General features: G+C 69.3%; 2 protein-coding genes across 5 annotated transcripts; one reads left to right on the top strand and one right to left on the bottom strand.

Annotated features, from left to right (window-relative positions):
• Positions 1-515: 515 nt before the first annotated feature.
• Positions 516-1,677, bottom strand: LOC135311432 (tyrosine-protein phosphatase non-receptor type 18-like). Of its 2 annotated transcripts, XM_064440564.1 has the most exons (3): positions 1,392-1,667; positions 770-838; positions 516-673 (listed from the first exon to the last, which is right to left on the bottom strand). In XM_064440564.1, exons 1-3 carry the CDS (start codon positions 1,627-1,629, stop codon positions 606-608), a joined length of 375 nt encoding a protein of 124 aa, XP_064296634.1. In that variant the 5' UTR covers positions 1,630-1,667; the 3' UTR covers positions 516-605. The 2 variants fall into 2 exon arrangements, with proteins under 2 accessions (XP_064296634.1, XP_064296635.1); XM_064440565.1 differs by lacking the exon at positions 770-838 and having other exon boundaries at positions 519-673; positions 1,392-1,677.
• Positions 1,678-3,322: 1,645 nt separating this feature from the next.
• On the top strand, positions 3,323-9,167 carry MON1B (MON1 homolog B, secretory trafficking associated). Of its 3 annotated transcripts, none has more exons than XM_064440562.1 (6): positions 3,323-3,428; positions 4,051-4,111; positions 4,808-5,176; positions 6,382-7,210; positions 7,344-7,491; positions 8,921-9,167. In XM_064440562.1, the coding sequence occupies exons 2-6, from the start codon at positions 4,057-4,059 to the stop codon at positions 9,101-9,103; spliced, it is 1,584 nt and encodes a 527-aa protein (XP_064296632.1). In that variant the 5' UTR covers positions 3,323-3,428; positions 4,051-4,056; the 3' UTR covers positions 9,104-9,167. The 3 variants fall into 3 exon arrangements, with proteins under 3 accessions (XP_064296632.1, XP_064296631.1, XP_064296633.1); XM_064440561.1 differs by having other exon boundaries at positions 3,328-3,432; XM_064440563.1 differs by having other exon boundaries at positions 3,349-3,432; positions 4,037-4,111.
• The last annotated feature ends 269 nt before the right edge of the window (positions 9,168-9,436 follow it).

Here is a 9,436-nt window from a genome sequence, read left to right as displayed (position 1 = left end):
GAGGGGTTTTGGGTGCCTTTGAGGGGCTTGGGGGGGGGGGCTGGGTCTCCCCCGGGTATTGGGGTGCCCCTGACCCCCCCCCCCGCCCCCCCAGTACCTGCCGGGGTTCCGCTGGCCCCACCTGAGCGAGCGGCTCAGCTACGAGCGGCAGGCGCGCGGGCAGCGCCTGCGGGCCGAGGTGGCCCAGGCCAAGCGGGAGGGGGCGTTCCTCACCCCCCGCCACCCCCCCGCACCCCCGAGGGGGACCCCCGATATCTGGGGGGGGGGGGCGCCCTTCCCCCGACCTGGGGTTTCGCCCAGCGACCGACGGAGGAGGAAATTTGGGGGAGGAAACGACGGCCCCCCCCCGACGCCCCCCCCCGACGGCTGCTGGAGAAGGTTTTTGGGGGGGGTGGGTGAAGCCCCTCCCCCAATTTTGGGGGGACCCGGGTGTTCCCACCCCCCCACCCCCAACACCCGGGTCTCCCCCCCCCCCAAACGCCCCCCCCCTCAATTTTTATTCATTATAATAAATATATTGTGTGTTTTAGGGGGGGTTTAATGAATTTTGGGGGGGTTTAATGAATTTGGGGGGGGGTTAATGAATTTTGGGGCCCCGCCCCCCCTCACCCCCGCGACCAATCGGCCGGAGGTTCCCGCGGTCCTTTGGGTTTCCCGATGCGGAAGTTGAAACCTGGAGGGGTCAAAGGTCAAAGGTCAAAAGGGGGGGGAAGGGAAAAGGTCAAGGGGGGGCGGGGCCCCCCTCCCCTCCCCCACCCTGGGTGCTCACCGAGGCGGGGGGCGGCGCCAGGGGGAGGGGTCACCACCTCGTAGGCGTCGTCAGTGGGCGGGGCCAAGGCTGAGGAGGGGGAGGAGGAAGGTCAGAGCCCCGCCCCCCCCCCCCCCCCCAAATGCCCCCTATAGGGACCCTTATGGATCCTATAGGAGCCTCTGACCCCTCCCCTGGGGGGTGGGGGCGGGTCACATGGTCACCAGAGGGTCCATAGAGACCCTATAGGGCCCACATAGACCCTATAGGGTCCATATAGAGACTATAGGGCCCACACAGACCCTATGGGGAGCATATGGAGACTATAGGGCCCACACAGACCCTATGGGGAGCATATGGAGACTATAGGGCCCAGGGCTGCCCCATGGGGGTGGGCGTGGCACAGCGTCTATAGGGGCTGGGAGGGAGCGTATGGATCTATAGGGGCGGGAGCTGCTGGGGGGGGGTTGGGGGTGGAGCCCTCCAGGGTGGGGGGAGGGGCCGGAAGGGTTCTATAGGGGGCGGGGGTGGGCGGAGCCGTAGGGGGTGGGCAGGGCCCTGTGGGGTGGGGGAGGGGCTATAGGGGATGGGGTCATACGGATGCTGTGGGGCTGCCCCGCCCCCTCCCCCCCGGCCCACTCACCGCGGGTGGGGGAGGGGCGCCGCTGGGGGCTCCCGGGGAGGGGGGTGGGCTCTCGTCTGGCGGGGGCGGGGCTTCGGTCGCAGGGGGCGGAGTCACGTCCGAAGGAGGCGGGGTCCCGGCCGGAGGAGGCGGGCTCCCAGCCGAAGGGGGTGGGGTCCCGGCCGGAGGGGGCGGGGTCCCGGCCGCCGGCCCCGCCCCCCCGGCGCGCCTTGTTGACCACGGCGTAGGTGACGTCCATGGGGGGGGGCCGGGGGGGGCTCGGCTGGACCTGGGGGGGGGGAGGGGCGGGGTCCTGGTCAGCCCCTCCCCCACCGCAGGGGGGTACCCAGGCGTTCGCCCCCCCCGCCCCTCCCCCCCGCCGCCCCTCCCCCCCCCAGGGGCCCCGCGCTCACCTGAGGAGGGGGGAGGGGGGGGTCGCAGCGCGCGGCGGGCAGTGACGTCGTCTCGAGGGGGGAGGGGGGGGTCGGTGGGGGGAGGGGAGGGGGGGTCACCCGAAGGCCTGGGTCCCCCCGCGCGCCCGGGGCCCTCCTGGCGCTTCCCCTTCCTGCGGCAGGAAGTGCTGCGCCCGCCCCTCCCCCCCCGCCCCGCCCCCCGCCCCGCCCGGGTCCCCATGGGTGCCCCCTCCCCCACCCATGGGTGCCCCCTCCCCAGGCGGGGGGGGATCGGGGGGGTGGGACCCTCAGGCCACGCCCCCCGCTCGGCTAAGCCCCGCCCCCGCAGTGTACCCGGGGTTGGGGGAGGCCCTATGGCCCCTATAGGGTCCGGGCGGCTCCCTATGGACCCTGTAGCACCCCTGGGGGTCCCTATAGGGCCTGGGGAGGGGTCCCTATAGCCCCTATAGGGTCCGGGGGGCTCCTGTGGCCCATATAGCACCCCAGCAGGTCCCTTGTAGCCCTTCTTGAGCCTCAGCAAGTGCCCTATAGCCCCTATAGCGCTCTGAGGGGTTCCTATAGGCCCTCTTGCCTGGTCCCTATAGCTCCTATAGGGCATGGGGGGTTCCCTATGGCCCCTATAGCAACCCTTGGGGTCCCTATAGCCCCATAGGTTCGGGGGGGGGAGGCTCCTACGGCCCCTATAGCAACCCTGGGCTTCCCTGTAGGGTGTGGGGAGGGATCCCCGTGGTCCCTATAGCATCTGGGGGCTCCCTGTGGCCGCTGTAGCACCCCTGGAGGGTCCCTATAGACTCTACAGAGCCCCGGGGATCCCTCATAGCCCCTCTTGAGCCTCAGCAAGTGCCCTATAGCCCCTATAGCGCTCTGAGGGGGCTCCTATAGGCCCTCTTGCCTGGTCCCTATAGCTCCTGTAGCATCTGAGGGCAACCCCATAGGCTCTGTAGGGCCCTACGGCCCCTATAGCACCCCTGAGGGTCCCTCATAGCCCCTATTGAGCCTCAGCAGGTGCCCTATAGTGCTTGGGGGGACACATACAGGCCCTCTTACCTGGTCCCTATAGATCTTACAGGGCCGGGGGGGTCCCTGTGGCCCCTATAGCACCTTTGGCGGTCCCTCATAGGCCCTCTTGAGCCTCAGTGGGTGCCCTATAGCCCCTATAGGGCATGGAGGGGTCCCCTATAGGGTCTGGGGGGGCTCCCTATGGCCCCTATAGCACCCCGGGGGGTCCCTGTGGGGCCGGGGAGGGTCCCCTATAGCCCCTATAGGGCCGGGGGCGGGGTCAGAGCGGACCCAGGCGTCCGGGTCACGGGGCGCTGAGTGCCCCGGCCCCGCCCCTCGCGGGTGACGTCAGCAAGGGGCGGGTGACGTCGGGCGGCCGCGAGGGGTCGTCACGAGGTGGCAGGATGGGGGGTGGAGGAGGGGGGGAGAAGGGAGGAACCCGCCAAAAGTGACGCCCCCAGCCCCGCCCACAGGCCCCGGCCCCGCCCCGCGCTCTGTGATTGGCCGGCGCGGGGAGGCCGCGCCTCGCGTCCCCGCGCCGGGCGCGGATTGGCGGCGCGGGGCGCGGGGCGGCGCGGTGACGTCACCGGGCGCGCGGCGCGGCGGGTCCCGGAAGCGGCGGCGGCGGCGGGAGCGGGGCCGCGGGGCGCGTGAGCGGGGCGGGGCGGGGCCAGCGCGGGGGCGGGACCAGCGCGGGGGCGGGGCCGGGGCGGGGCCGGGACGGGGGTCGCGCGGCGGCGGCGGGGGGGGGGAGATCCCGGCGGGGGGGCGGTGCGTTGGGACGGGGGCGTGGTTTAACGGGGGCGGGGCTACGGCGGGTCCCTCCCGGGGGCGTGGCCAGAGGGTCTCGGGGCGCGGCTATGGGCGGTCTCCCGGGGCGACGCGACGTGGGCGGGGCTTAGTGCCGGGTAGAGGCGTGGCTGCGTGGTCAGGGGCGGGGCTTAGAGGGACCACCCTCTAGGGGCGTGGCCGGGAGCCGGGGGCGGGGCCACAGGCCTGGGTGTGACTCTTGGGGCGTGGTTAAACCGAAGGGGCGTGGCTTAACATGAGCGGGTTATGGGGGCGTGGCCCAGGTGGAGGCATGGCTTAGGTGTAGGGGGCGTGGCCATGCGCACCAGGGCTGAGCCCACCAGGGTTGGGGCCCTGAGGTGAGGCCCGGGGGGCGTGGCTAAAGCTGGGGGCGTGGTTATTGGGCAAAGGGTGTGGCCTGGAGATGCCCCACCTCCCTCAAGGGTGTTTGGGCGTGGCCTGAAGCCCGACCCCTGCAGGTGGCCATGGCGGCGGTGACGCCCGGCTCCGCCCCCCGCCAGGGGAGCCCCGAACCCTCAGGTGGGGGCCGGGACCCCCAGGGATCCCTTTGGGCGGGGCCGGGACACCCTGGGGTCCCCTTTGGGTGGGGCCAGGACACCCAGGGATCCCTTTGGGCGGGGCCGGGACCCCCAGGGATCCCTTTGGGCGGGGCCGGGACACTCTGGGGTCCCCTTTGGGTGGGGCCAGGACACCCAGGGATCCCTTTGGGCGGGGCCGGGACACCCAGGGATCCCTTTGGGCGGGGCCGGGACACTCTGGGGTCCCCTTTGGGTGGGGCCAGGACACCCAGGGATCCCTTTGGGCGGGGCCAGGATACCCAGGGATCCCTTTGGGTGGGGCTGGGACACCCTGGGGTCCCCTTTGGGCGGGGCCAGGACACCCAGGGATCCCTTTGGGCGGGGCCGGGACACCCTGGGGTCCCCTTTGGGCGGGGCCAGGACACCCAGGGATCCCTTTGGGTGGGGCCGGGACACCCTGGGGTCCCTTTGGGCGGGGCCGGGACACCCAGGGATCCCTTTGGGCGGGGCCAGGACACCCAGGGATCCCTTTGGGCGGGGCCGGGACACCCAGGGATCCCTATGGGCGGGGCCGGGACACCCTGGGGTCCCTTTGGGCGGGGCCGGGACACCCAGGGATCCCTTTGGGCGGGGCCGGGACACCCGGGGCAGGTCCCCTTTGGGCGTGGCGCCGACGCCCAGGTGCCCCCACCCCCAGCACCCGTCACGGAGGCGGCGGAGGGCGAGGCGGCGGCGGCCATCCCGTCCGCGGGGCGCGAGCGCGAGGAGGCGGCGGCCGAGGAGGAGGAGGAGGAGGAGGAGGAGGAGGAGGAGGCCGAGGAGGAGGAGGAGGAGGCGGCGGCGGCGGCGGCGGCCGGGGCGGGGCGGCGGCGCGGCGGGGAGGAGGACGTGACGGCGGCGGGGTGGCGGGGCCGGCGGAAGCACGTCTTCGTGCTGAGCGAGGCGGGGAAGCCCATCTACTCCCGGCACGGCAACGAGGAGGCGCTGGCGGCCACCATGGGCGTCATGATGGCGCTCGTCTCCTTCATCCAGAGCGGCGGCAACGCCATCCGCGCCATCTGCTCCGGTAGGGGCGGGGCCGGCGGGGAGACACCCCCCCCAACCCCCCCAAACAAGCGCCAGCCCGAAAACACCCCCCCCACCCCACCCCCATACACCCCCAACACACCCCCCTCCTTCGGGTACAGGCACATCCCCAAAAGCAACCCGCCCCTTGGGTACAGTCGCCCCACCCAAAAACAACCCCCCCTAAAACAACCCCCCCAAAAACAACCCCCCCCAAACAACCCCCCTAAAAACACCCCCCCCCAAAAAAACCAAACCCACCTAAAACACACACCCCCAAAAAACACCCCCCCTAAAACTACCCCCCAAAACAACCCCCCCAAAAAAACCAACCACCCCCTAAAACAACCCCCTCCCCAAAACAACCCCACCAAAACAACCCCCCCTAAAAAAACCCACCCTAAAACCAACCCCCACCTAAAACAAACCCCCCAAAACAACCCCCCCCCAAACCCCCCACCTAAAAACAACCCCCCCAAAACAACCCCCTCCCAAAGACAACCCCCCCCAAAACACCCCCCCAAAACACCCTCCCCAAAACACCCCCCCCAAACCACTCCCTCCGTGTAGAGTCGCCCCCAAAACAGCCCACCCCCCAAACAAACCCCCCCAAATACCTCCCCTGGGTACAGTCACCCCCAAAACAACTCCCTGGGTACAGTTGCCCCCAAAGTGATACCTCTAAAAAAACCACCCCCCCAAAACACCCCCCCTGGGTACAGTCGCCCCCAAAACACCCCTCCCCAAAACACCCCCCCGGGTACAGTCGCCCCCAAAACACCCCCCCCGGGTAGTCGCTCCCAAAAACAACCACCCCCCCAAAACACCCCCCCTGGGTACAGTCGCCCCCTAAACACCCCTCCCCAAAACACCCCCCCTGTGTACAGTCACCCCCAAAACACCCCCCCCGGGTACAGTCGCTCCCAAAAACAACCAGCCCCCCAAAACACCCCCCCTGGGTACAGTCGCCCCCTAAACACCCCTCCCCAAAACACCCCACCTGGGTACAGTCGCCCCCAAAACACCCCCCCCCCAAAAACACCCACCCCCCAAAAACCCCCTTCCCTCATATCACCCCTCCCGAGTACAGCCCCCCGCGACCAACCAGCGCCCCAAACCACCCCCCACAGGTACCCCACACCCCCCCACACCCCCCCACACCCCACACCCCCCCCCCATCACTCACCCCTCCGCCTGTCCCCGCAGAGGACCGGACGCTGGTGTTCGAGCAACGGGGGCCGCTGCTCCTGGTGTCGGTGTCCCGCACGCGACAGTCGGCGGCGCAGCTGCGGCGGGAGCTGGCCTTCGTCCACGAGCAGATCCTCAGCCTCCTCACCCGCGGCGGCATCGCCCGCGTCTTCGCCCGCCGCCGCGGTTACGACCTCCGGCGCCTCCTGGCCGGCGCCGAAGCCGTCCTCGACCGTCTCCTGTCGGGCGCGGCGGCCGACGGGCGGCTGCTGCTGGGGGCCGCGCGCTGCCTCCCGCTCCCCGGTCAGCTCCGGAGGGGGGTTTCGGCCGCCCTCCGTCGCGCCGCCGCCGCCGCCGTCCCCGCCCCGGCCTTGGCCTTGTTGGCGGCCGGCGGGCGGTTGGTGACGGCGGCGCGGCAACGGGCTTTGGCCGAGGGCGGCCGGTTGTGCGCCAGCGACCTTCACCTCCTCCTCAACCTCTTAGGGAGCGGGGTAGGGGCGGGCGAGGTGTGGACCCCCGTTTGCCTCCCCCGGTTCAACCCCGACGGTTACTTCTACGCCTACGCGGCGGCGCTGGGCGAGGAGGAGGAGGGCGGCGGGACCGGCGGCGTCGGGGTGACGCTCATCCTCCTCTCGACGGAGCGCGAGGGTTTCTACGCGGCGGCCGGCTGCCGTCGGCGCCTGGAGGAGGCGCTGCGGGCGCAGGGGTGGTTGGGGGAGTTGGGGGCGGCGGTGCGGGGTGGGGCGGGGTACGGCCCTGCCCGCCCCGGCGCCCCCGAGCTCCGCCATTTTCTCTACAAGCCCTTGGAAGGGCCGGAGGAGATGCAACAGTTGCCGCAGTTTACCAGGTGCGAAGGCCGGGGGAGGGGGCAGGACGGGGGGCGGCGGCGACGCCCCCAAATCGGGGGGTGGGGGGGTGGGGGGGTGGGGGAGGGGTGGGTGTCACCCATTGCGCGCCTGACACCCCCGTCCCGGCTTCAGCCCCGAGCTGGAGGAGCCCTACACCAGCGAGGAGGAGCAACACCGCCTCTTCGACCTGTACCACTACCTGCACAGCCGCGTGCACAGCCCCCACCGGCCCCTGCGCCTCCTCTACCACGTGGCTGAGAAGGAGACGCTCTTGGCCTGGGTGAGGCACCGGGCTGGGGGGATGTCAGTAGGGTCCAGAGTTAACGGGGTTGCTAGCTGGCGGCGCCATCGGTAGGGTCCAGAGTTAACGGGGGTTGCTAGCTGGCGGCGCCATCGGTAGGGTCCAGAGTTAACGGGGGTTGCTAGCTGGCGGCGCCATCGGTAGGGTCCAGAGTTAACGGGGGTTGCTAGCTGGCGGCGCCATCAGTAGGGTCCAGAGTTAACGGGGGTTGCTAGCTGGCGGCGCCATCAGTAGGGTCCAGAGTTAACGGGGGTTGCTAGCTGGCGGTGCCATCAGTAGGGTCCAGAGTTAACGGGGGTTGCTAGCTGGCGGCGCCATCAGTAGGGTCCAGAGTTAACGGGTTGCTAGCTGGCGGCGCCATCGGTAGGGCCCAGAGTTAACAGGGGTTGCTAGCTGGCGGCGCCATCAGTAGGGTCCAGAGTTAACGGGGGTTGCTAGCTGGCGGCGCCATCAGTAGGGTCCAGAGTTAACGGGGGTTGCTAGCTGGTGGCACGACCAGTAGGGTCCAGAGTTAACGGGGGTTGCTAGCTGGCGGCGCCATCGGTAGGGTCCAGAGTTAATGGGGGTTGCTAGCTGGTGGCACCACCAGTAGGGTCCAGAGTTAACGGGGGTTGCTAGCTGGCGGCGCCATCGGTAGGGTCCAGAGTTAACAGGGGTTGCTAGCTGGTGGCGCCACCAGTAGATCTCCGAGTTAACAGGGGTTGCTAGCTGGCGGTGCCATCAGTAGGGTCCAGAGTTAACGGGGGTTGCTAGCTGGCAGCGCCACCAGTAGATTTCCGAGTTAACGGGTTGCTAGCTGGCGGTGCCATCAGTAGGGTCCAGAGTTAACGGGGGTTGCTAGCTGGCAGCACCATCAGTAGGGTCCAGAGTTAACAGGGGTTGCTAGCTGGCAGCGCCATCAGTAGGTTCCAGAGTTAACAGGGAGGGCACGCTCACAGCGCCATCAGTAGGTCCCAGAGTTAATGGGGGGTCACTTGCAGTGCTCTCAGTAGGTTTCAGAGTTAACGGGCGCTAACTGGGAGCACCACCACTTAATCCAGGCGCTTGCCGGCGGCGCCACCAGTAGGGACCAGAGTTAGCGGGAGTTGCTAGGTGGTGGTGCCATCAGTAGGTCCCAGAGTTAACAGGGAGGGCACGCTCACAGCAGTGTCAGTAGGTCCCATAGTTAACAGGGAGGGCATGCTCACAGCGCTGTCAGTAGGTCCCAGGGTTAACAGGGCGGTCACTTGCAGTGCTCTCAGTAGGTTTCAGAGTTAACGGGCGCTCACTGGGAGCACCACCACTTCATCCAGGCGCTTGCCAGCGGCGCCACCAGTAGGGACCAGAGTTAACGGGGGGATGCTCGCCGGCGGCGCCATCGGTAGGGACCAGAGTTAACGGGCGGGCCGGTTCCTTCCCCCGGGCGCAGGTGACGAGCAAGTTCGAGCTGTACGGCTGCTTCAGCCCGCTGGTGACGAAGGCGGGCGCCATCGGGGTGCTGACGAAGCTGCTGCGCTGGCTGAAGAAGGAGGAGGACTGGCTCTTCATCCGCTACCCGCCGCCATATTGCGCCGCCCCCGGCCGCCCCGAGGGGGCCGAGGCCGAAGGCTGAGCCCCCCACCCCCCCCCACCGCCCCAGCCCCTGCCCCGGGGGGGGGAATAAAATGGTCGCCGGAGAAAAAGAGTCCCCTGTGTTGGGGTGGGGGAGATGGGGGGGAGTGAGGTCATAGGGCGGTGATGTCATGGGTGACATCACACCGGGGGAGGGAGCAGTGGGTGGAGGGGTGAGAAAGGGCGGAGGGTGAAAGGGTGGGAGAGGGGACGGAAAATGGAGGGAAATGTGACAGAAAACGTGGGGAAAGGGGGTGGAAAAGGAGGGACAGAAAATGGAGGGAAGGGGTGAGAAAAGGGGGAGAGTGGGAGAGAAAAGGGGGGTGAGGGGACA

Source organism: Phalacrocorax carbo, unplaced genomic scaffold (genome assembly GCF_963921805.1).
Source record: "Phalacrocorax carbo unplaced genomic scaffold, bPhaCar2.1 SCAFFOLD_292, whole genome shotgun sequence".
Classification (NCBI taxonomy): domain Eukaryota; kingdom Metazoa; phylum Chordata; class Aves; order Suliformes; family Phalacrocoracidae; genus Phalacrocorax; species Phalacrocorax carbo.
This window is presented reverse-complemented; position numbering and strand designations above follow the sequence as displayed.

Excerpts from the sequence above, each read along its gene's own strand:
- LOC135311432 (XM_064440564.1), bottom strand. The coding sequence starts at position 1,629 with ATGGACGTCACCTACGCCGTGGTCAACAAGGCGCGCCGGGGGGGCGGG. Across the intron at positions 839-1,391 it reads GCGCCCCTCCCCCACCCGCG|CCTTGGCCCCGCCCACTGAC; the intron begins GTGAGTGGGCCG and ends CCCCCTCCTCAG. Across the intron at positions 674-769 it reads TGGCGCCGCCCCCCGCCTCG|GTTTCAACTTCCGCATCGGG; the intron begins GTGAGCACCCAG and ends TGACCCCTCCAG.
- MON1B (XM_064440562.1), top strand. The coding sequence starts at position 4,057 with ATGGCGGCGGTGACGCCCGGCTCCGCCCCCCGCCAGGGGAGCCCCGAA. Across the intron at positions 4,112-4,807 it reads GGGGAGCCCCGAACCCTCAG|CACCCGTCACGGAGGCGGCG; the intron begins GTGGGGGCCGGG and ends CCCCACCCCCAG. Across the intron at positions 7,492-8,920 it reads AGGAGACGCTCTTGGCCTGG|GTGACGAGCAAGTTCGAGCT; the intron begins GTGAGGCACCGG and ends CCCCGGGCGCAG.